This window comes from Eucyclogobius newberryi, unplaced genomic scaffold, assembly GCF_026437365.1.
Source record: "Eucyclogobius newberryi isolate DKJ021-1_F unplaced genomic scaffold, fEucNew1.0.hap1 SCAF_9, whole genome shotgun sequence".
NCBI classification, from domain to species: domain Eukaryota; kingdom Metazoa; phylum Chordata; class Actinopteri; order Gobiiformes; family Gobiidae; genus Eucyclogobius; species Eucyclogobius newberryi.
This window is the reverse complement of record NW_027316532.1, coordinates 15,454,373-15,478,338: the sequence shown is the minus strand read 5'-3', so window position 1 is coordinate 15,478,338 and position 23,966 is coordinate 15,454,373. Positions and strand designations below refer to the sequence as shown.

The 23,966-nt window shown below is 45.8% G+C and overlaps 1 protein-coding gene across 2 annotated transcripts in view; it reads left to right on the top strand.

The window, feature by feature from the left end:
* Nucleotides 1–770: 770 nt before the first annotated feature.
* Nucleotides 771–23,966, top strand: part of nfia (nuclear factor I/A) — a 96,430-nt gene continuing 73,234 nt past the window's right edge. For both annotated transcript variants that reach the window (XM_072438639.1, XM_072438638.1), the window contains exon 1: nt 771–1,003. In XM_072438639.1, coding sequence (XP_072294740.1) covers nt 905–1,003 — 99 coding nt within the window. In that variant the 5' untranslated portion in view covers nt 771–904. The remainder of the gene's footprint in view (nt 1,004–23,966) is intronic.

The window sequence follows — 23,966 nt, the reverse complement described above, 5'->3', positions numbered from 1 at the left end:
CCGAGCTCTGGAGCTGAAGGTCCAGGTCGAACTTAAATAAACATGTGCGGAATGAAAAATGCCGCTTAAACGAGGCGCTCCGATCTAACCACGTGACGTGGAGGAAGTCTGGTCTTGGTCCTGGTCTTAGTCCTGGTCTTAGTCCTGGTCTTAGTCCTGGTCTTAGTCCTGGTCTTGCTCTTTTTCACAGTTTTGTTCTAAAGAAGTCCATCAAACAAAACCAGATGAAGATGTGACAAGAGACACTTTTGGAAAAACGGACTCTCTGGGTCCAGTTTAAGTCCAGTCTAAGTCCAGTCTAAGTCCAGTCTGAGTCCAGTCTGAGGCCAGTCTAAGTCCAGTCTGAGTCCAGTCTAAGTCCAGTCTGAGTCCAGTCTGAGTCCAGTCTGAGTCCAGTCTAAGTCCAGTCTAAGTCCATTCTGAGTCCAGTCTGAGTCCAGTCTGAGTCCAGTCTAAGTCCAGTCTGAGTCCAGTCTAAGTCCAGTCTGAGTCCAGTCTAAGTCCAGTCTAAGTCCAGTCTGAGTCCAGTCTAAGTCCAGTCTGAGTCCAGTCTAAGTCCAGTCTAAGTCCAGTCTGAGTCCAGTCTGAGTCCAGTCTAAGTCCAGTCTGAGTCCAGTCTAAGTCCAGTCTGAGTCCAGTCTGAGCTTCTTCTCCATCCGCTCCTGTGTGCGTCCCCGGGGGCGTGCCGCGCGTGCCCGTGAGCCCGTGCGCGTGCCCGTGAGCCCGTGCAGCTCGTGCCTCGTCTTTCCGCGCCTCTTTTATCTGCGCTGCCGCTTTGATCGCCGCTTGTTCAATTCTTGTTGCGGCGGCGGCGTTTGCTCCGGTGCTGCGCGAGACTGTGACGCGGCGGCGAGCGGCGGCGAGCGGCGGAGAGCGGCGGTGTGTCACGCGGTGCCGCACGGGGATGAGGCTCGCGGACGGCGGGATGGCGGCAGGAAAAGGCTCGGAAGGTTCGATCAAATGGCAGCTGTGCTACGACATCTCCGCGCGCACCTGGTGGATGGTGAGTCCAAACTTCTGCTGTTTGTGCCGGATGCCCTGCCGCGTCCGCCGCGTCTGTCACGTCAAACATGGAAACGTTTGCTTCAGATTCTTCAATAATTTAGTCTTTATTTGTCTGTTGTATTTCTTTCATAATCGTGGGAAAGTTTGTGTTTTTTGCGTGACGTTTTGAGCCGCGTCTGTGTCACGCGCGACACGTTTGTCTTTCTTCTTTTCTTCTTTCTTGTTCCAGAGTTTAAACACTTTTTATCTCACACTTTTTCATCCTTTCATCCTTTCATCCTCTTTTTGTCCGCGCTTCAGTGAAACTTTTCAGCTCTTTCCGCGTCTCATTGTCACGTTTATGATGCCGCGCGGCGCGTTTGCTTCATTCTCCTTGTCGCGCTCCTTTTATATTTTTATAATTTCACATTTAAACATTAAGATTAAAGTTCAAGTCCGTGTTTTGGAGCTCGTGGATTTTACGCACCGGATTAATCAATTTCCGTGTTTAATTCTGCGCCATTTGTTTGATTTAAAACTGAGCTTTAAATTTGTTTTTATTCTTAATTTAAATTTTCTCCACGTCTCTCTCAGATTCTGACAATTATATTATTTGATACTACGTTTTATCATAAAAACATATAAAAGATGTGTGTTTTATTCACTGCATTTTCCTCAAAAACAAAATTAATTGTGGCGTGTTTCATTTTGGATTTTATGACTCAAAAAAAGACCGCGCGTAAAACCAAATATTTTATCTATATTTTGTTCCTCAACAGCCTCGAGTCTGTTTTGTTTTTTATTTTTAGTGTATTTTATATTTGTATTTTAAATTTAGTGTATTTATATTCACGTGTATTTTATATTTAGTGTATTTCATATTTGTATTTAAAATTTAGTGTATTTATATTTAGTGTATTTTAAATTTAGTGTATTTTATGTTTAATGTATTTTAAATTTTGTGTATTTTATATTTAGTGTCTCTTATATTTGTATTTAAAATGCTGTGCATTTATATTTAGTGTATTTTTTATTTAGTGTATTTTATATTTAGTGTATTTTAAATTTAGTGTATTTTATATTTAGTGTCTCTTATATTTGTATTTAAAATTTTGTGCATTTATATTTAGTGTATTTTATATTTAATGTGTTTTATATTTAGTGTATTTTAAATAAACGACAGCACTTTGGAATCAGTTTTTGTTCATATATAAATCATGTACAAATATATATTATTATTATCATTATTATCATTATTATTATTATTATTATTATTATTATAGGACTGAACAAAACGTGTTTTTATTCACTTTTTTTCACGTTTTCTGGTTTATTTCCAGAGGAGAAACACATTTTATTACAAAGAGAACAAAATAAGATAAAAAAAACGCTTTGTTTAATATCACTGTAAAATAATGAAACCATGAAAATCAAATAAGAGCAAAAGCATTAATTATGAATATAATATAAATAAAACAAACCAAACGCAGAGCAGTTCACTCAGATGCCCCGGACCGAAGATCTGATCTGTGTCCGTCCCAACCAAGAAATAACAGAATAAACATAGCATCAATATTCCTCTTCCTCTTCTTCCTCTTCTTCCTCCTCTTCCTCTTTTGTTTTAATTTCTAAACTCTGGGCAAAAGGACACTTTTGTAAAATGGAAAGAAATAAAATTGTCAATTTGTTTTTGTGGAACGACTCATTTACGTAAAAGTTATTCAAGTATTGCTGCTTTTTGCATATCCGTTTCCATCTTTTTTTACGCCGTGATTTTTACAGCAGCAACTCGCTCCATGATGTAAAATATTATTCATAAAGATTCATAAAGATTCATAACGACAACATTAAATCCGAGGCGGCTTTGGCTGAGGCTCGTTTACATAAAACGATTTCTCAGTTCTTGATCAGTTGCATAAACCGCAGCGAAGCGTCTGAATTCATTACGTTTATTTTCATAAACAAGGCCGCGTTTCTTTCACCTTCAGATGAACTCCAGAGTCCGGCCTTGGTCAAAGTTCAAGGGAAATGAAACTCCAACAGAGACGAGAAGGAAGTTTGAAGACTTAAAGCTCTTAAGAAGGTTCCAGGGCTCAATATCGATCACAATTTTACGACAGTTTGTGAAGAAAAATATTTAAAAGTAAAAAATATAGGAAATAGATCTTCTGAAACAATCCCTCTGTGATGTCATCAATAAGCGACGTTTCATCCAAAAGGCAGGCGATTTGAGCACGACACAAACACTTTTCTGACAAATTAAACAAACACGTTTAAATGTTTTTACCTCATATTTCACTTCATTCTTTCATTCATTTTCAACCTTTTCCTGTTTGGGGTCGCGGGGGACTGGAGCCTATCCCAGTGACTTTGGGCCTTTGACTTTAAACATGTTTAATTTTCAAAGATAAGTAGCACGTCAGAAGCCGCTTGTATGTGTCGCCGAGGTAACAAACGTGTGCAGGAGCTTCTGAGCGTGTGCAGGTTCTGACTCAAACTGGAGAAGCAACGTGTAGTTTCACTGTGAGGTCTGGAGCTGACACATTCTGTAGTTTCACAGTGAGGTCTGGAGCTGACACAGTCTGTAGTTTCACTGTGAGGTCTGGAGCTGACACATTCTGTAGTTTCACTGTGAGGTCTGGAGCTGACACATTCTGTAGTTTCACTGTGAGGTCTGGAGCTGACACATTCTGTAGTTTCACACTGAGGTCTGGAGCTGACACATTCTGTAGTTTCACTGTGAGGTCTGGAGCTGACACATTCTGTAGTTTCACTGTGAGGTCTGGAGCTGACACATTCTGTAGTTTCACTGTGAGGTCTGGAGCTGACACATTCTGTAGTTTTACTGTGAATTCTGGAGCTGACACATTCTGTAGTTTCACACTGAGGTCTGGAATTGACATTCTGTAGTTTCACTATGAGGTCTGGAGCTGACACTTTCTGTAGTTTCACACTGAGGTCTGGAGCTGAAACATTCTGTAGTTTCACACTGAGGTCTGGAGCTGACACATTCTGTAGTTTCACTGTGAGGTCTGGAGCTGACACGTTCTGTAGTTTTACTGTGAATTCAGGAGCTGACACATTCTGTAGTTTCACACTGAGGTCTGGAATTGACACATTCTGTAGTTTCACTATGAGGTCTGGAGCTGACACATACTGTAAGTTTCACTATGAGGTCTGGAGCTGACACTTTCTGTAGTTTCACACTGAGGTCTGGAGCTGAAACATTCTGTAGTTTCACACTGAGGTCTGGAGCTGACACATTCTGTAGTTTCACTGTGAGGTCTGGAGCTGACACATTCTGTAGTTTTACTGTGAATTCTGGAGCCGACACATTCTGTAGTTTCACTGTGAGGTCTGGAGCTGACACATTCTGTAGTTTTACTGTGAATTCTGGAGCTGACACATTCTGTAGTTTCACACTGAGGTCTGGAATTGACACATTCTGTAGTTTCACTATGAGGTCTGGAGCTGACACATACTGTAAGTTTCACTATGAGGTCTGGAGCTGACACTTTCTGTAGTTTCACACTGAGGTCTGGAGCTGACACATTCTGTAGTTTCACTTAGAGGTCTGGCGCTGACACATTCTGTAGTTTCACTGTGAGGTCTGGCGCTGACACATTCTGGAGTTTCACTGTGAGGTCTGGAGCTGACACATTCTGTAGTTTCACTGTGAGGTCTGGAGCTGACACATTCTGTAGTTTCACTGTGAGGTCTGGAGCTGACACATTCTGTAGTTTCACCATGAGGTCTGGAGCTGACACATTCTGTAGTTTCACCATGAGGTCTGGAGCTGACACATTCTGTAGTTTCACCATGAGGTCTGGAGCTGACACATTCTGTAGTTTCACTGTGAGGTCTGGAGCTGACACATTCTGTAGTTTCACCATGAGGTCTGGAGCTGACACATTCTGTAGTTTCACCATGAGGTCTGGAGCTGACACATTCTGTAGTTTCACACTGAGTTCTGGAGCTGACACATTCTGTAGTTTCACTGTGAGGTCTGGAGCTGACACATTCTGTAGTTTCACTGTGAGGTCTGGAGCTGACACATTCTGTAGTTTCACTGTGAGGTCTGGAGCTGACACATTCTGTAGTTTCACAGTGAGGTCTGGAGCTGACACATTCTGTAGTTTTACTGTGAATTCTGGAGCTGACACATTCTGTAGTTTCACACTGAGGTCTGGAATTGACACTTTCTGTAGTTTCACTATGAGGTCTGGAGCTGACACATACTGTAGTTTCACTATGAGGTCTGGAGCTGACACTTTCTGTAGTTTCACACTGAGGTCTGGAGCTGAAACATTCTGTAGTTTCACACTGAGGTCTGGAGCTGACACATTCTGTAGTTTCACTGTGAGGTCTGGAGCTGACACATTCTGTAGTTTTACTGTGCATTCTGGAGCTGACACATTCTGTAGTTTCACTGTGAGGTCTGGAGCTGACACATTCTGTAGTTTCACACTGAGGTCTGGAGCTGACACATTCTGTAGTTTCACTGTGAGGCCTGGAGTTGACACATTCTGTATTTTCACACTGAGGTCTGGAGCTGAAACATTCTGTAGTTTCACACTGAGGTCTGGAGCTGACACATTCTGTAGTTTCACTGTGAGGTCTGGAGCTAACACATTCTGTAGTTTTACTGTGAATTCTGGAGCTGACACATTCTGTAGTTTCACACTGAGGTCTGGAATTGACACATTCTGTAGTTTCACTATGAGGTCTGGAGCTGACACATACTGTAAGTTTCACTATGAGGTCTGGAGCTGACACATACTGTAAGTTTCACTATGAGGTCTGGAGCTGACACTTTCTGTAGTTTCACACTGAGGTCTGGAGCTGAAACATTCTGTAGTTTCACTGTGAGGTCTGGAGCTGACACATTCTGTAGTTTCACACTGAGGTCTGGAGCTGACACATTCTGTAGTTTCACACTGAGGTCTGGAGCTGACACATTCTGTAGTTTCACTGTGAGGTCTGGAGCTGACACATTCTGTAGTTTCACTGTGAGGTCTGGAGCTGACACATTCTGTAGTTTCACACTGAGGTCTGGAGCTGACACATTCTGTAGTTTCACTGTGAGGCCTGGAGTTGACACATTCTGTATTTTCACTGTGAGGTCTGGAGCTGACACATTCTGCAGTTTCACACTGAGGTCTGGAGCTGACACATTCTGTAGTTTCACTGTGAGGTCTGGAGCTGAAACATTCTGTAGTTTCACTGTGAGGTCTGGAGCTGACGCATTCTGTAGTTTCACACTGAGGTCTGGAGCTGACACATTCTGTAGTTTCACTGTGAGGTCTGGAGCTGACACATTCTGTAGTTTCACTGTGAGGTCTGGAGCTGACACATTCTGTAGTTTCACTGTGAGGTCTGAAGCTGACACATTCTGTAGTTTCACACTGAGGTCTGGAGCTGACACTTTCTGTAGTTTCACACTGAGGTCTGGAGCTGAAACATTCTGTAGTTTCACTGTGAGGTCTGGAGCTGACACATTCTGTAGTTTCACACTGAGTTCTGGAGCTGACACATTCTGTAGTTTCACTGTGAGGTCTGGAGCTGACACATTCTGTAGTTTCACACTGAGTTCTGGAGCTGACACATTCTGTAGTTTCACACTGAGGTCTGGAATTGACACATTCTGTACTTTCACTATGAGGTCTGGAGCTGACACATTCTGTAGTTTCACTCTGAGGTCTGGAGCTGACACATTCTGTAGTTTCACACTGAGTTCTGGAGCTGACACATTCTGTAGTTTCACACTGAGGTCTGGCGCTGACACATTCTGTAGTTTCACTCTGAGGTCTGGAGCTGACACATTCTGTAGTTTCACTGTGAGGTCTGGAGCTGACACATTCTGTAGTTTCACACTGAGTTCTGGAGCTGACACATTCTGTAGTTTTACTGTGAGGTCTCTCCCTCCCTCTCTCTCTCTCTGTCTCTGTCTCTGTCTCTGTCTCTGTCTCTGTCTCTCTCTCTCTCTCTCTCTGTCCCTCCTCTCTCTCTCTCTCTCCCTCCCTCTCTCTCTCTCCCTCCCTCTCTCTCTCTCTCTCTCTCCCTCCTCTCTCTCCCTCCTCTCCCTCTCTTTCCCTCCCCCCTCTCTCTCCCTCCTCTCCCTCTCCCTCCCTCTTTCTCTCTCCCATCCTCTCTCTTTCCCTCTCTCCCTCTCTCTCTCCCTCTCCCTCTCTCTCTAATGACTTGTGAATCAAAGGCCGTTTGTCTCTCTTTTGTCGTGGTTGTTTTGGCTCCTGACGTTTGTCGCCACGGTGACTGACCCTGACACACGGCTCCGAGTCCTGGTTTAACCCACAGGCCTCGCGCCTCAGATGCCCTCCCGCCTCAGATGCCCCTCCCCCTGTGTAAAGATGGTCTTACGTTGTCTTGTGTTTGTATTTGTCTCATTGTGTGTAAAGATGGTCTTATGTTGTCTTGTGTTGTGTCGTTTGCTCATGAATCCTGTCTGATCTTTGTGGATTCAGTTTGGGAGGATTTGTTCCATTCTTTTGGACATAATTGAGGTTTATAAACGATAGTCCACATTCAGAATAGAAATAGTCTCTATGAGGCACAGTCCAGTCGCTCCTTCAGGGACATGACGGCCTCTTTCACACGAGGAGGGGAGGGGCTGGTTTAAGGGCCAGTTAAAAGTTGATAAAAGCAAAGGAGTAAGTGTGTCTTTAGAGCTTTATACACTCTGAGGTGTGTCTTTAGAGATTTATACCGCTCTGAGGTGTGTCTTTAGAACTTTATACACTCTGAGGTGTGTCTTTAGAACTTTATACCGCTCTGAGGTGTGTCTATAGAGCTTTATACCGCTCTGAGGGTCATTTTATTCATCTTGTTTGGTTAAGATTACATGATTTTGTCCTGTATTTTGAAAATGGTTCTTTCATCTTGTTCAAGTCTCATAATATCTTTGTTTGATAAAGAGCTTTTAAGGACTTCCCTTTTTGGCTATTTTTGTTTTTCTGCAGATCTTTTAGCCCTTTCTCCCTTTGTTTCTTTTTTTGGAGGCTATGTCTATAATTTGTCCTCTGTACACTGCTTTGGAAGCGTCCCAAAGGAGGCGGAGTCTCATTTTCCTCCGGATAAGTCGCATTCAACCTCCAACTGTGTTTTTACATCTTTCCTCCTGCTCTACACATACATAGAGCAGGATCTCTGAGGTCTGAGCTCTAAATCTGATTCAGAGATTTAGATCTGTCTTTACTGAGATACGGCCCGTGCATTTACGACATGAAGAACTGCACTTCTCCAACTCAAGTTTGCAAGCCATGTTAGCTTTGTTAGCTTCGTTATCTTTGTTAGCTTCGTTAGCTTTGTTAGCTTTGTTAGCTTCATTAGCTTTGTTAGCTTCATTATCTTTGTTAGCTTCGTTAGCTTTGCTAGCTTAATTAGCTTCGTTAGCTTCGTTAGCTTCGTTAGCTTTGTTAGCTTCGTTAGCTTTGTTAGCTTTATTAGCTTTATTAGCTTCATTAGCTTCGTTAGATTTGTTAGCCTGCGATAGGGCTTTGGTCCCGTAGTGTTCCCAGACTTCCTTCCTTACTCATCCCTTGTTTTTCTTCTTCTATGGGATTATGTGGCTCAAACTATGATTTTAAAGTGAAGTTTAGCATTAGCGCTGTGCGGGCAGCAGCTCAAAGCGCCGCCATTATGGGGTTTGACAATTCTCTTTTAAAAGCTGAATGTAAATGTTTTAGGGACTTGTAATGAAGCAAAAACGTCCAGGCAGAATCCATATAAATATATCCATTTATTAAATAAAGATTAGTTAGTTAAGATTAGAAGTTAAAAATTGAGGCAACATTTTTTTTTTCTCAAAAATTAAATGCGATCTAAAGTCTTTTTTTGTATCTAACGTGGCCTTAAGTAAAAGGACTGGTACAAGTACTGCAGAAGTACTGCAGAAGTATGCATGAAAGAACTGCTCAGAGATACTGACCTGACCTGTTTACTGACCACAGTAACTGCCATTTGAACTGACAATTACAGAATAATTATTGTCATTGTACAAGTTGGTTTACAGTGTATTCCAAAAATACTATAGTTCAAGAAAATCTACTTAATTATAGATACAGAGTATTTCCACTCAGCTATTTACTGGTTTCTCTGGAGCTCACTCTGTGTTTCTCTGTTGAGTCCATCTGAAGGCGACACATGTGTTCAGTTAGTCCTGCTGCGCTCACACACCTGCACCTTCTGTGTGTGCGTGTGCGTACTTTGTGTGTACTTTGTGCAGTAGTAGTAGTGGTGCAAGTATCTGGTCCTGATTTGGAGCTGGGAGCGAGTCCAGGTCTGATTACTCCAGAGGAAATGAGAGGATCACGGCTGTCTCAGGAAACTTCCTCTGAAAAGACATTTCATTTAACCAAGAAAAGAAGAGGAGGAGTTTAACCCACAACCTCAGGAAAAGTGCTCTGTCCCAGGAGTCAAACCCACAACCTCTGTCTCAGGAGTCAAACCCACAACCTCTGCCTCAGGAGTGGAACCCACAACCTCTGCCTCAGGAGTGGAACCCACAACCTCTGCCTCAGGAGTGGAACCCACAACCTCTGTCTCAGGAGTCAAACCCACAACCTCTGCCTCAGGAGTGGAACCCACAACCTCTGCCTCAGGAGTGGAACCCACAACCTCTGCCTCAGGAGTGGAACCCACAACCTCTGCCTCAGGAGTCGAACCCACAACCTCTGCCACAGGAGTCAAACCCACAACCTCTGCCACAGGAGTCAAACCCACAACCTCTACCTCAGGAGTCGAACCCTCGGCAGAGTCCTCTGTCCTTAGACCCTGTGAAAAAGTATAAACCTGGAGGAGTTCCACAGTGAAGGAGAGAGAGCCAGTGGAGCTGGAGCCACTCAGGAGGAGAACCAGTTCTTCAGGAGGAGAACCGGTTCTTCAGGAGGAGAACCGGTTCTTCAGGAGGAGAAGCTGTTCTTCAGGAGGAGAACCTGTTCTTCAGGAGGAGAACCTGTTCTTCAGGAGGAGAACCTGTTCTTTAGGAGGAGAACCTGTTCTTCAGGAGGAGAACCAGTTCTTCAGGAGGAGAACCAGTTCTTCAGGAGGAGAACCAGTTATTCAGGAGGAGAACCAGTTCTTCAGGAGGAGAACCAGTTCTTCAGGAGGAGAACCAGTTCTTCAGGAGGAGAAACAGTTCTTCAGGCAGATGAAGAACCGTTCATATGGAGTAGAGACTGTTTCTCCAGGAGAGGATCATCTGGATCCACAGGTCATCGATGTGTCTGTTTCACTCCCAACAGGAAGTGAGAGAAGAAGAAGAAAAGACAATATACAGACACAAGTGAAATTAGATATGAAATATAGTTTGATAGAATAAGTGTTTATCAGAGGATAGAGCTCAAGCTGCCATACTTCCCCCAGAGTTGCTCCTAGGGCAGCGGAGACAGGTGAACCGGTGAACAGGTGAACAGGTTGAGATTTCAGACAGCGTTGACTCCACAGTGACACATGCAGACTTTGACAGATCGGGAGTCTAACGCACAACCTGCTCACTGAGGGGAGGGGCTGTGCTCTCAGTTCCCCACTGCAGATCAGGAGTGAGACCTCTGAGTCACAGAGAGACTGCACAGACTGTGAGCATGTGGAGCGTCCTGTATAAGCAAAGCATCATGGTCTATGTAGTTCCTCTGCTTTTGCAGCGTCTTCTCCGTCCTCAGACAGAACCGTCAGAGACAGACAGAGTGAGACCTCCTGTGACAGAGTGAGACCTCCTGTGACAGAGTGAGACCTCCTGGTACAGAGTGAGACCTCCTGTGACAGAGTGAGACCTCCTGGGACAGAGTGAGACCTCCTGGGACAGAGTGAGACTGCCTGGGACAGAGTGAGACCGCCTGGGACAGAGTGAGACCTCCTGGGACAGAGTGAGACCTCCTGGGACAGAGTGAGACCTCCTGTTTCATAGGTTTATCACAGGAGATGGTTCATAAAAGCAGCAGGTGCATCAGAGTGGCGCCTCCTCTCTCTGTCTCTCATGGGTTCAGAGAGGACCTGGACTAAACAGAGGCTCTTTGTCTCAGACCTGGACCTGGTCCAGATCAGGTCCAGGTCTTTGTTCAGACTTCAGCTCCGACTGAACCTGCCACAGTAAAAATGTGACACAAAACAGATCAAGAGCGTGCATGTGAGCTCTGAGAGCGTGGACGTGAGCTCTGAGAGTGTGCAAGTGAGCCCTGAGAGCGCGCACATGAGCCCTGAGAGCGCGCACGTGAGCCCTGAGAGCGTGCCTGTGAGAGAGCGCATGTGAGAGCGTGCACGTGAGAGCTGAGAGCATGCACGTGAGCCCTGAGAGCATGCACGTGAGCCCTGAGAGCGCGCACGTGAGAGCTGAGAGCGTGCACGTGAGAGCTGAAAGCGTGCACGTGAGCTCTGAGAGCGTGCACGTGAGCTCTGAGAGTGCGCACGTGAGAGCTGAAAGCGCGCACGTGAGCTGAAGGTGGAGGGACCTGATTGGACGGTCAGAGTCTGTTGTGGAATTCCTCAGGGCTGTGTTCTGGGGCCTGTCTTGTTATTACTTTATATAATCCACCTCCTGTTCATGACGATATTCAGCTCGTTTAAACCTTCTGAGATCCACAAGCTGAACTCTTGAGTCAGGTTGGTGCAAATAAAAACTAAACACTGATTATTGCCCCTGATGCCATTCCAGGGATAAACCAGTATATGGGTGTTTTAGGCCAGACTGGCCCATACTCAGGACCCAAACTCAGGACCCAAACTTAGGACCCAAACTCAGGACCCAAACTCAGGACCCAAACTCAGGGCCCAAACTCAGGGCCCAAACAAGCCAGGTCAGACTTCAGTGGGACGCTTGGTTTAATCAGAAGCACTTGCAGGGGCAAAAGCTGAAGCTGAAGCATTTACCCCTTTATCCCTCGCTGTCAAACTGTTCTGGTCGTTCCTCATTTCAGCAGGGTCAGAGAAGTGCAGGTTAAATGGGGCGACACACAGTGTGTGTGTGTGTGTCGTGTGTGTCGTGTGTGTGTCGTGTGTGTCGTGTGTGTCGTGTGTGTGTGTGTGTGTGAGTGTTGGATGAGGCAGACTGACCTCCGAATGACCTCACTGGACCAGGTGGATCCGATGTCCAGTCTACACAGTTCTCCCTTTGTCCAAGACCCAAGACCAGACCGAAAACTGAGACTGGACCATCTGGACTCTGAGGGAGGGACTCTAGTCCTGGTTTAGTCCTGGTTTAGACCTGGTTTAGTCCCGGTTTAGTCCTGGTTTAGTCCTGGTTTAGTCCTGGTTTAGTCCGGGTTTAGACTTGGTTTAGACCTGGTTTAGTCCTGGTTTAGTCCTGGTTTAGTCCTGGTTTAGTCCTGGTTTAGACCTGGTTTAGTCCGGGTTTAGACCTGGTTTAGACCTGGTTTAGTCCTGGTTTAGTCCTGGTTTAGTCCTGGTTTAGACCTGGTTTAGTCCTGGTTTAGTCCTGGTTTAGTCCTGGTCTAGTCTGTGTCAGGACTGTAGCAGGAAGATAGCAGGAGGCCGGTCCATGTTTAGTCCTGACTCTGGCACCAGCAGGAGGCCGGTCCATGTTTAGTCCTGACTCTCTGACACCAGCAGGAGGCCGGTCCATGTTTATCCCTGACTGGCACCAGCAGGAGGCCGGTCCATGTTTAGTCCTGACTCTGGCACCAGCAGGAGGCCGGTCCATGTTTAGTCCTGACTCTGGCACCAGCAGGAGGCCGTTTCATGTTTAGTCCTGACTTTGGCACCAGCAGGAGGCCGGTCCATGTTTAGTCCTGACTTTGGCACCAGCAGGAGGCCGGTCCATGTTTAGTCATGACTCTGGCACCAGCAGGAGGCCGGTCCAGAGCAGGTTTGGTCCTGGTCCTGTGGACCTGGTTTAGACCTGGTTTTTGGACATGAGTGGCCCTTTTTTCCTGGATTTTGTGTTCACAGCTGTGGCAGGGCATCTGGTGTAATCCTGTCAGATTAGAAGCTGTAAAGTGGATTGATGCAGATGTTCACAGCAGCAGGAGCTCTCACTCTGAACATGATCAGAGAGAGGCTAACCACTCTGCCACTAAACCAGTCTTGGTCCTGTCCTGGTCCAGACCTGGTCCTGTCCTGGTCCAGACCTGGTCCTGTCCTGGTCCAGTCCTGGTCCTGTCCTGTCCTGGTTCAGTCCTAGTCCTGTCCTGGTCCTGTCCTGGTCCTGTCCTGGTCCAGTCCTGGTCCTGTCCTGGTCCTATTCATGGTGTGAAGATGAGTGTGAGTCCAATAAGAACGTTACAGGATCATTAGGTTGAGCATAGTTAGCATCTTTAGCTTGAGCGGATGTTTGCAGCGTAACAAGGCGATAAAGGATCCTAGCCAAGTTTGTTTGGATGAAGTTTGAATGTTTCTTGTTTGCTGAGGCAATGTCTATAATTTGTCCTCTCAAGACTGCTTTGGAAGCGTCCCAAGAACACAGCGTCCTCAGACTCCTCCCACACTGCGAGGAGGTGATGATGTCACTGGACTCGGACAGACTTGGACAGACACTGGAGTTTATGTACTAAAGAAGACAGCATAAAGTCTGATTTCACTTCCTTCGCTCGTCGAGGTTCAGTTCTCTGTGTTTCGCACCTTCCTCCTCGTGTGACAGGGGCCATCATGTCCCTGAAGGAGCGACTGGACTGTGCTTCATAGAGACTATTTCTATTCTGAATATGGACTTTCGTTTATACTCCTCAATTATGTCCAAAAGAATGGAACAAATCCTCCCAAACTGAATCCACAAAGATCAGAAAGATCAGATGGGATTCATGACAAACGACAAACACAAGACGACATAAGACCATCTTTACACACAATGAGATAAATACAAGACAACATAAGACCATCTTTACACACAATGAGATAAATACAAGACAACATAAGACCATCTTTACACACAATGAGACAAATACAAGACAACATAAGACCATCTTTACACACAATGAGACAAATACAAGACAACATAAGACCATCTTTACACACAATGAGACAAATACAAACAACTAAACAAAGATGGAAGAATAAGCCTGGACGAGGAGAAGGATTTGATTCTGTAGCTGGACTTATTTATTTTAAAGTGATAAACAAACTATAGATGACTTGATTATAAAATAAATATTGGGGCTCTTTACGATGGTCACATGACCGATCCACTGACTCTGGACAGAGGGGTCAGACAGGGGTGTGCCTGGTCTCTCCTCCTGTTCTCTTTGTATTTGGAACCATTGGCCCAATTTATGAGACAATTAAAACTATTCACAGTGTTACAATTGATGGTACAGAACATGACATTGCTGCAGATGAAGTTATACTGTATTTGACCCAATGTGTCCAACGTGTGGAGAGAAATTCAATGTACAAAAAACTAAACTCTTATTCTGGCACCCCCTTCTGTCCTGTTGTTTATGAACCTGAGGAAATATTTGGATAATTCTTTTGAACGTTTCTCCAATAAGACAGTGGTATAAAAGCTTATTGACCTGCCAATCATGTTTGTGTCAGCGGTGAGGCTGATGGTGACGTCTTTCATCAGATGTTATTTTAGGCACCGACCACCAGGGGGCCTCATGTGTGTGTATGTGTATCGTGTGTGTGTGTGTGTGTGTTTTGTATCATGTGTGTGTGTGTGTGTGTGTGTTGTGTATCGTGTGTGTGTGTCTCATGTGTGTGTGTTGCGTGTGTATCATGTGTGTGTGTCATGCGTGTGTGTGTGTGTATCGTGTGTGTGTATATTATGTGTGTGTGTGTGTGTGTGCGCGTGCGTGCGTGCGTGCGTCCTGACCTCCAGCAGCATACTCTCTTCTTGTTGCAGGCTCAGAAACACTCTGCACAGGTGAGGAAGGGGCACACCTGGGTGAGGGGGGGCACACCTGGGTGAGGGGGGGCACACCTGGGGAAGGGAAGGCATCTGGAGCAGAATGGTGACGGTTTTGAGTCTACGTTCACTTAAACCACACCCACATTTCATCACATTCAAGATCAGAGTAAATGTGTCCAATGTCAATGGTTTATGTGTTTGTGTGTGAACGCTACAGGTGAAGAGGAGTGGGGCAGGGCTGTGCTTGGTCCCCCCTGGTGTGGGCAGGGCTGTGCTCTGTCCCACCTGGTGTGGGCAGGGCTGTGCTCGGTCCCCCCTGGTGTGTGGGGCAGGGCTGTGCTCGGTCCCCCTGGTGTGTGGGGCTGGGCTGTGTGTGGGGCGGGGCTGTGCTCGGTCCCCCTGGTGTGTGGGGCGGGGCTGTGCTCGGTCCCCCTGGTGTGTGGGGCGGGGCTGTGCTCGGTCCCCCCTGGTGTGTGGGGCGGGGCTGTGCTCTAATGGTATTTGTCCAATGTCTGGATACAAACAAAAATGTATCTTTCTGGCGACTTCCTCTGTCTTGTAGAAAAACCCATTTAAACTGCAAATAGAATCCCTTAAATATTCAGGTGTAATCCTCTTTTTTTCCACTGTCAAGAAAATGTCCAAAAAAGTGACTCTGATCCAAACTTAAGTCTAAGTTAAAGGATTGAACTCTAAAAATGAATGTTTTGTCCAGATTTGTCTCTCTGTTCCAGACTCTGTTTGATGATGGAATAAAACTATCTCTAGATTTATATGGAAAGAAACCTCGAATCTGATTTAAAACTCTACAATGATCAAAAGAAAAAGAGGGCGGGGTTTGCCTTGTGTGAAAAGTACTTTATTTCAGGTGAAATGAGAGCGTTGCTGGTGTGATCCAGAATGTTGTGCTCAATGGTCTCATATTGAGAGTAATGTGGTGCCGGGAGTTCCTGTACAGGTCTTATACTGAGAGTAATGTGGTGCCGGGAGTTCCTGTACAGGCCTTATACTGAGAGTAATGTGGTGCCGGGGGTTCCCGTACAGGCCTTATACTGAGAGTAATGTGGTGCTGGGGGTTCCTGTACAGGTCTTATACTGAGAGTAATGTGGTGGCGGGGGTTCCTGTACAGGCCTTATACTGAGAGTAATGCGGTGCCGGGGGTTCCTGTACAGGTCTTACTGGCAGATGACAGACGCTTGAGTCATTTGGCGGAACTGAAGAATCCCTGGGTCAAATCTGTGCTTACAACATGGAAGGAGCTGATCAGAACATACAAACTAAACAAAGATGTTACAATCTTAAACTGGTAATGCTTTATGACCAAAGGTTTTGTACCAAATAGAACTGACCTGAGACTCAAGGTCTGGAGTACAAAAGGTCCCCGTGTTGTAGATCTTTAGTAGAATTATCCAACACAACATGGAGCTGGACGTGGGTTACTGCCGGTTACCATGGTGACGCATTATGCACTGGGAATATAATATTTTGGTTCTTTCCCACCAAACAAAGTCGGAACTAGAAAAACACGTCATTGGTTCACTTAAGACGGACCAGAACTTGGTCCTGGTCTTGGTCTTGGTCTTGGTCTTGGTCCTGGTCCTGGTCCTGGTCCTGGTCCTGGTCCTGGGCACAGATGTGGTGCCAGCTTTGCCCGGTCACCTTGGCCCCTCCCCCCTCTGGTTTGCCCCCTGCAGCGGATTAAGAGAGCAGCTGTGGGAGGGCATCAGGCACACACACACACACACACACACACACACACACACACACACACACACGCACACGCACACAAACACACACACACACACTCTCTCACACACACACACACACACAGAGACACACGGACACACACACGCACGCATGCACGCACACACACACAGTAACTTTAAGTATCAGTCGCTGGTCAGTAGTCGCTGGTTATTGGTCATTGGTTGTTGGTCGCTGGTCATTAGTCGCTGGTCATTGGTCGTTGGTCACTGGTCATTAGTCGTTGGTCATTACTCGCTGGTCATTGGTTGTTGGTCATTAGTCGCTAGTCATTAGTCGGTGGTCGGTGGTCGTTGATCATTAGTCGCTGGTCATTGGTCGCTGGTCATTAGTTGCTAGTCATTAGTCGCTGGTCGTTGGTCATTGGTCGGTGGTCATTAGTCGCTGGTCATTAGTCGGTGGTCGGTGGTCATTGGTCGTTGGTCGTTAGTCGCTGGTCATTGGTCGCTGATCATTAGTTGCTAGTCATTAGTTGCTGGTCGTTGGTCATTGGTCGGTGGTCATTAGTCGCTGGTCATTGGTCATTAGTCGCTGGTCATTAGTCGCTGGTCATTGGTCATTAGTCGCTGGTCATTGGTCGCTGGTCATTGGTCATTAGTCGCTGGTCATTAGTCGCTGGTCATTGGTCATTAGTTGCTGGTCATTGGTCATTAGTCGCTGATCGTTGGTCATCTTTATTAAAGACTGGACACGTCTGATGTTCTAGGTGAAACTTAAAATGTAGTTCTACATCAGGACTCTGGACTCTGGACTCTGGACCTGGGTCTGGACCTAGACCTGGTCTGGGTGGTCCAGACTCTGTAATCACAGATGTAATGAGTCCCAGGTTTGTTTCCAGCCTCTAATCTGACCCTGGTCCAGTTTCAGACCTGGTTTAGTCCTGGTTCTCCACCTGCTCCATCATCACCAGCCGTTTACACAAGGTTTGACCCAAATGAGAGGCTTTTCCTCTGGGAAACATGAGCCGGGCAACGCCTCTGCTCCAGAGAAGCTCCAGAGGAGAAGCTCCAGAGGAGAAGCTCCAGAGAAGAAGCTCCAGAGAAGAAGCTCCAGAGAAGACGCTCCAGAGAAGAAGCTCCAGAGAAGAAGCTCCAGAGAAGAAGCTCCAGAGAAGACGCTCCAGAGAAGAAGCTCCAGAGAAGAAGCTCCAGAGAAGACGCTCCAGAGAAGACGCTCCAGAGAAGACGCTCCAGAGAAGAAGTGCCAGAGAAGACGCTCCAGAGAAGACGCTCCAGAGAAGAAGCTCCAGAGAAGAAGCTCCAGAGAAGAAGCGCCAGAGAAGCTCCAGAGAAGAAGCTCCAGAGAAGCTCCAGTGAAGCTCCGACTCTGTCCTCCACTGACAAGAACACTGACAGACATAGAGACCAACAAACAAACAAACAAACAAACAAACAAACAGAGAGACAGACAGTTTGTCTGTGCTGATGCGTCCTGAGGTGAAGCAGAGAGAATAATGCTCTAACGAGGAACTTTACTCCACTTATCGCGCAGTCACATCTGTTTCACTGGTTTTTCCATTTTGCTCCAGAACAGAGAGCATTCTGGGAAAGGCAGAGGATTGTGGGATTGATGGTCGAGTGGCAACGGCAATGAAGCACAAAGTGGCCCCCAGGAGGAGGAGAGCAAGAGGAGGAGGAGGAGAGGAGGAGGAGATGAGGAAAAGAGGAAGAGGAGAGGAAGAGAAGAGGAAGAGGAGAGGAGGAGAAGAGAAAGAGGAGGAGAAGAGAAGGGAAGATGAGTTCCTCTAAAAAATGTCTAAACTAAACTCTAACGTGGCTGATAATGATCAGGATCTGCTTTTTCAGGATCGAGTGAAGTTATGGATATCTACAGAAAAGGACTGGTTTAGTCCTGGTTTAGACCTGGTTGAGCCCGGGTTTAGTCCTGGTTTAGACCTGGTTTAGCCCTGGTTTAGCCCTAGTTTAGACCTTGTTTAGTCCTGATTTAGACCTGGTTTAGACCTGGTTTAGACCTGGTTTAGTCCTGGTTTAGTCCTGGTTTAGTCCTGGTTTAGACCTGGTTTGGACCTGGTTTAGTCCTGGTTTAGACCTGGTTTGGACCTGGTTTGGACCTGGTTTAGACCTGGTTTAGTCCTGGTTCGGACCTGGTTTAGACCTGGTTTAGACTTGGTTTAGACCTGGTTTAGACCTGGTTTAGTCCTGGTTTAGTCCTGGTTTAGTCCTGGTTTAGAACTGGTTCAGACCTGGTTTAGTCCTGGTTTAGACCTGGTTTAGACCTGGTTTGGACCTGGTATAGACCTGGTTTAGTCCTGGTTTAGACCTGGTTTGGACCTGGTTTGGACCTGGTTTAGACCTGGTTAAGTCCTGGTTTGGACCTGGTTTAGTCCTGATTTAGTCCTGGTTTGGACCTGGTTTAGTCCTGATTTTGACCTGGTTTAGTCCTGATTTAGTCCTTGTTTAGACCTGGTTTGGACCTGGTTTAGTCCTGGTTTAGTCCTGGTTTAGACCTGGTTTAGTCCTGTTTTAGACCTGGTTTAGACCTGGTTTGGACCTGGTTTAGACCTGGTTAAGTCCTGGTTTGGACCTGGTTTAGTCCTGATTTAGTCCTGGTTTGGAACTGGTTTAGTCCTGATTTGGACCTGGTTTAGTCCTGATTTAGTCCTTGTTTAGACCTGGTTTGGACCTGGCTTAGACCTGGTTTAGTCCTGGTTTAGACCTGGTTTAGTCCTGGTTTATTCCTGGTTTAGACCTGGTTTAGTCCTGGTTTTTTCCTGGTTTAGACCTGGTTTAGACCTGGGTTAGACCTGGTTTAGACCTGGTCCTGGTCTCTGAGTCTCATGTTTCTGAATTAAACTCATCTGAATAAATAAAACACAGGACGTCCGCCGCCTCAGGGTGCACTTTATTAGACCCAGACCAGGACCGGGACCAGGACCGGGACCGGACCAGGACCAGGACCAGGACCAGGACCAGGACCAGGACCAGGACCAGGACCAGGACCAGGACCAGGACCAGGACCAGGACTTTCCTTACTTACAGTATCTGTAGTTTTGGTTCTGCTGAAGGTTCTTTTAAACACTTCCTGTTTCAAGCCAATGAAATGAACACAAATAAATAAAAAAACAAAGTGGCTTCTGAAGTAGATGTTTTTATACTTTTATTTGATTTAAACTCTGCGACGCACGAGAACCTGGTCCTGGTCCTGGTCCTAGTCCTGGTCTTGGTCCCGGTCCCGATCCTGGTCCTGGTCCTGGTCCTGGTCCAGGTCCTGGTCCCAGTCTCGGTCCAGGTCCCGGTCCCAGTCCCGGTCCCGGTCCCGGTCCCGGTCCTGGTCCCGGTCTTGGTCTCGGCCCTGGCCCTGGTCCTGGTCCTGGTGTCGGCCCTGGCCCTGATCCTGGTCCCGGTCCCGGCCCTGGTCCTGGTCTCGGCCCTGGTCCTAGTCCTGGTCTTGGTCTCGGCCCTGGCCCCGGTCCTGGTCCTGGTCCTGGTCCTGGTCCCCCTTTGGGGACAGTGGGATCCAGGTCCAGGAGGTCCTGTCTAAAAAGATCCATGTGGTTCTTGTTAAAGCCTAAAGAAATCTGACTCTAAACCGGGTTCAACTGAGGACTAAAAGAGAACTAAACCAGGACTAAACCGGGACAAAACCAGGTCTAAACCAGGTTTAAACCAGGTCTAAACCTGGACTAAACCAGGTCTAAACCAGGTCTAAACCAGGTCTAAACCTGGTGGCAGTATTTGTATTACTTTACCTGCAGTATTCGTTGCTTTTGCAGTACTTTTCCTGCAGTATTGTAGCAGTATTTGTAGGACTTTTCCTGCAGTATTCGTTGTACTTTTGCAGTACTTTTCCTGCAGTATTGTGGCAGTATTCGTAGTACTTTTCCAGGTTGATCCGGTGTGATGGAGCTCTTTACCCCAGTTTGACCTCAGTTTGACCTCAGTTCGACCCCAATTTGACCCCAGTTGGACCTTGTTGCGACCTGGAGTAAATGCAGTGACAGAGCGCATCCACCAGAGGGAGCTGTCATGCTGAGGATACCCACAGAAGCAGATGATCATGGGAGAAAAGCTGAAACACTGTGAATAAAACAAGAATAACAATGATTCAAAAGAAGTTTAACAAGTTACAATATTTAAGAAACTGTTTTACTTTTACTATTTTATATGACATTTTACGTCCAACAACGGAACCTGAACAAAGACATGCTCTAGTCCTGGTCTAGTCCTGGTTTAGACCTTGTTTAGTAATGGTTTAGACCTGGTTTAGACCTGGTTTAGACCTGGTTTAGACCTGGTTTAGTCCTGGTTTAGTCCTGGTTTAGACCTGGTTCAGTCCTGGTTTCGTCCTGGCTTCGTCCTGGTTTAGACCTAGTTTAGACCTAGTTTAGTCCTGGTTTAGACCTGGTTTAGTCCTGGTTTAGTCCTGGTTTAGACCTGGTTTAGTCCTGGTTTAGTCAAACCTCTCTGTTGTAGTTCTGGTGAGTGGCCTGAAGATGGCGCCTCTTTCTTTCCTAACAATCAGGGGCCCAGACTCCTTCTCCTGCCGCTTCAGAGCCAATGAAAGTCTAGAACTCCCCTCGTCATGGTAACCTGCAGTGACCAGTGCAACTCCATGTTTCTCTAAAGCTCAGAGAGAGAGCGAGAGAGAGACAGAAAGAGAGAGATGTGATTCTCTCTCGGGTCTAATAATAGTAATAATAAATATAGCCGCAAGCGGCAATGATCGGCCCTCGCCACGCTGCCGCAACACCGCCGCCACGCCGCAAGAGGAGGGGGCGCTAACGCGCCCCAATTGTCCTTTTATTACGCCTACTGCTGAATCTGTGACGCTGTCACATCTTCTCCCCTTTGTTTTACCATCAAAAAGCAATTTTATTTAGAATTCTTGGCAAAATGTGCGGCTTTGTCGCACAGACACTGTGACTCTTTGAATAAAAATGTGGATAACTTTTGATGGTCCACACCTGAAGATGAGTCTCACCAAATTTCACGTTGATAGGGCCGACGCCCTGGGAGGAGTTGGTGAAAGTATAAAGTGTAAACATGTTCTGGCGATTTCCCTATTGGAATAACATGGGAGGTTTCGGTCATCGCTACAGCAAAGCCGTAACAATTATGACATGGGTCTCAGTTACTTTTTTGATGGGGATGCCAAAATTGAGTTTTGTGTCAAATTTCAGATAATTTCGCAAAACTGAACATTTAACCTCCATATAAAATCTGTAGGGGGCGCTGTGGCGCCAAATTAATTAATTTCACTTCAAGTAGGTTTAGGGCAAAGAGTTTAACAACTGATTCTAATTTGACGCAATTCGGACTTTATCTGCGCAAACGGCAGGAATGTTAAATTTGGGAGATTTCTGAAATTCTAGCTAAAGTTTGCGGCTTCGCCGCTCAGAGACCATGACAGGTATCAATGTAATTTGAATAACTTTTGATGTCCCACTCCTCAGTACCATTTTCACCAAATTTCAGCTTTTTAGGGCCAACGCCCTGGGAGGAGTTCGTAAAAGTACGACGTTTGGAAAAACTCCCGAGTTATGCTTAGCCATTTTTGAACCAATATGGCCGACATTTGGTTGGGTGGACGGCGTTGCTGTAATAATATTTTTTACTTCTCTTGTCACCATCTACCTCTGCGCCAAATTTCATGATTCTAGGATCAGATTTTTTTTGGGTCATTTCCTATCTCAATGCATTTTTGGTACATTTGGGGGCGCTGACGCGCCATTTTTTTTTATTTTAGAAAAGGGAAATAGCCAGAATGTAGAGAGAAACGATTTTTAAAGGTGTGCAAATTTTTGTGACTTTTCGTCAATGTTCACTGGGTGAAAAATATGGGGGTTGGTCCCGAGAAGAAAGAAAGAAAGAAAGAAAGAAGAAAGAAGAAAGAAAAAAGAAAAAAGAAGAAAGAATAATATTTGAAAAATGGGAAACATTGTTTTCGCATCGGAATATCATAAACACCTCATGGTGTGGGTCCCTGGTCACTGACGGGTACTTTTGTTAATTTTAAGTGGGCTCTGCCCACTTTGTTTTTTTGGCCCTCTATACAGTAATAATGTTCAATTTTTGTATTACATGCTTATATGCACGGAACATGCAAGATATGGGGAACGTATTCGTGAGCTACTTAGGGCAAATGAGTGCTTTACAAGGCAATGTAAAGTGCTCGTTTAGTGCGCACTTTTGCACTGGCTTTGCCCGTTTACAACGGTAATGTTCCATTTTCCTACTACTAATTAGTATGCACGGGGCGTGTGTGAGTGAAGGAGTGCGTTAGTGAGTGTTTGGAAGTGGGCGAGCGCTTCGCGCTCGATTTCGTGCGCACTACGTGCGCACTTTCGCAGCCGTGCTTTGCACGGCCTTACGAGATTAATAGGCCTCTCGCCAGCTTGTGGCGCTCGGGCCTAATAATATTACATATAGCCGCAAGCGGCGATGATCGGCCCTCGCCACGCCTCCGCCACCACGCCTCAAGAGGGGGGGGCGCTAACGCGCCCCAATTTACCTTTTATTACACCAACTGCTGAATTCGTGACGCTGTCGCATCTTCTTCCCTTTGCTCTACATGTAAAGGGAAAAGTTTGCAGCTTCGCCGCACAAAGTCTGTGACTCTTAGAATGAAAATGTTGATGGTGTGATGTTGACTTTTGATGGCCCACTCCTGAAAATGAGTCTCACAAAATTTCAGGTTAATGCTATTGCCCTTGGAGGAGTTCATAAAAGTATAAAGTGTAAACATAATATGTTTACATTTTATACTTTTCAGAGATCTGGCGAATTCCCCATTGGAATAACATGGGAGGTTTCTGTCATGGCTATGGCTACGCCGTAACAAATATGACATAGGTCTGATTGACTTTTTTGATCGGGATGCCAAAATTGAATTTTGTGTCAAATTTCAGAAAATATCGCAAAACTAAACATTTTACCCTCCATATAAAATTTTATTTCACTCTATAGGGGACGCTGTCAGGCCAAATTAATTAATTTCACTTCAAGTAGGTTTACGGCAAAGAGTTTAACAGATGATTCTAATTTGACGCAATTCGGACTTTATTGGCGCAAACGGCAGCAAATTTAAAATTTGGGATTTTTCTGAAATTCTAGCTACAGTTTGCGGCTTCGCCGCACGGAGACCGTGAGAGAGATCAAAGTAATTTGAATAACTTTTGATGTCCCACTCCTCAACACCATTTTCACCAAATTTCAGCTTTTTAGGGCCAACGCCCTGGGAGGAGTTTGTAAAAGTACGACATTTGGAAAATTCCCGAGTCATGCTTAGCCATATTTGAACCAATATGGCCAACGTCGTTGCCGTAATAATATTTTTTACTTATCTTGTCACCATCTACATCTGCGCCGGATTTCATGGTTCTACGATGTGATTTTTTTTTGGGTCATTTCCTATCTCTCAATGAATTTTTGGTACATTTGG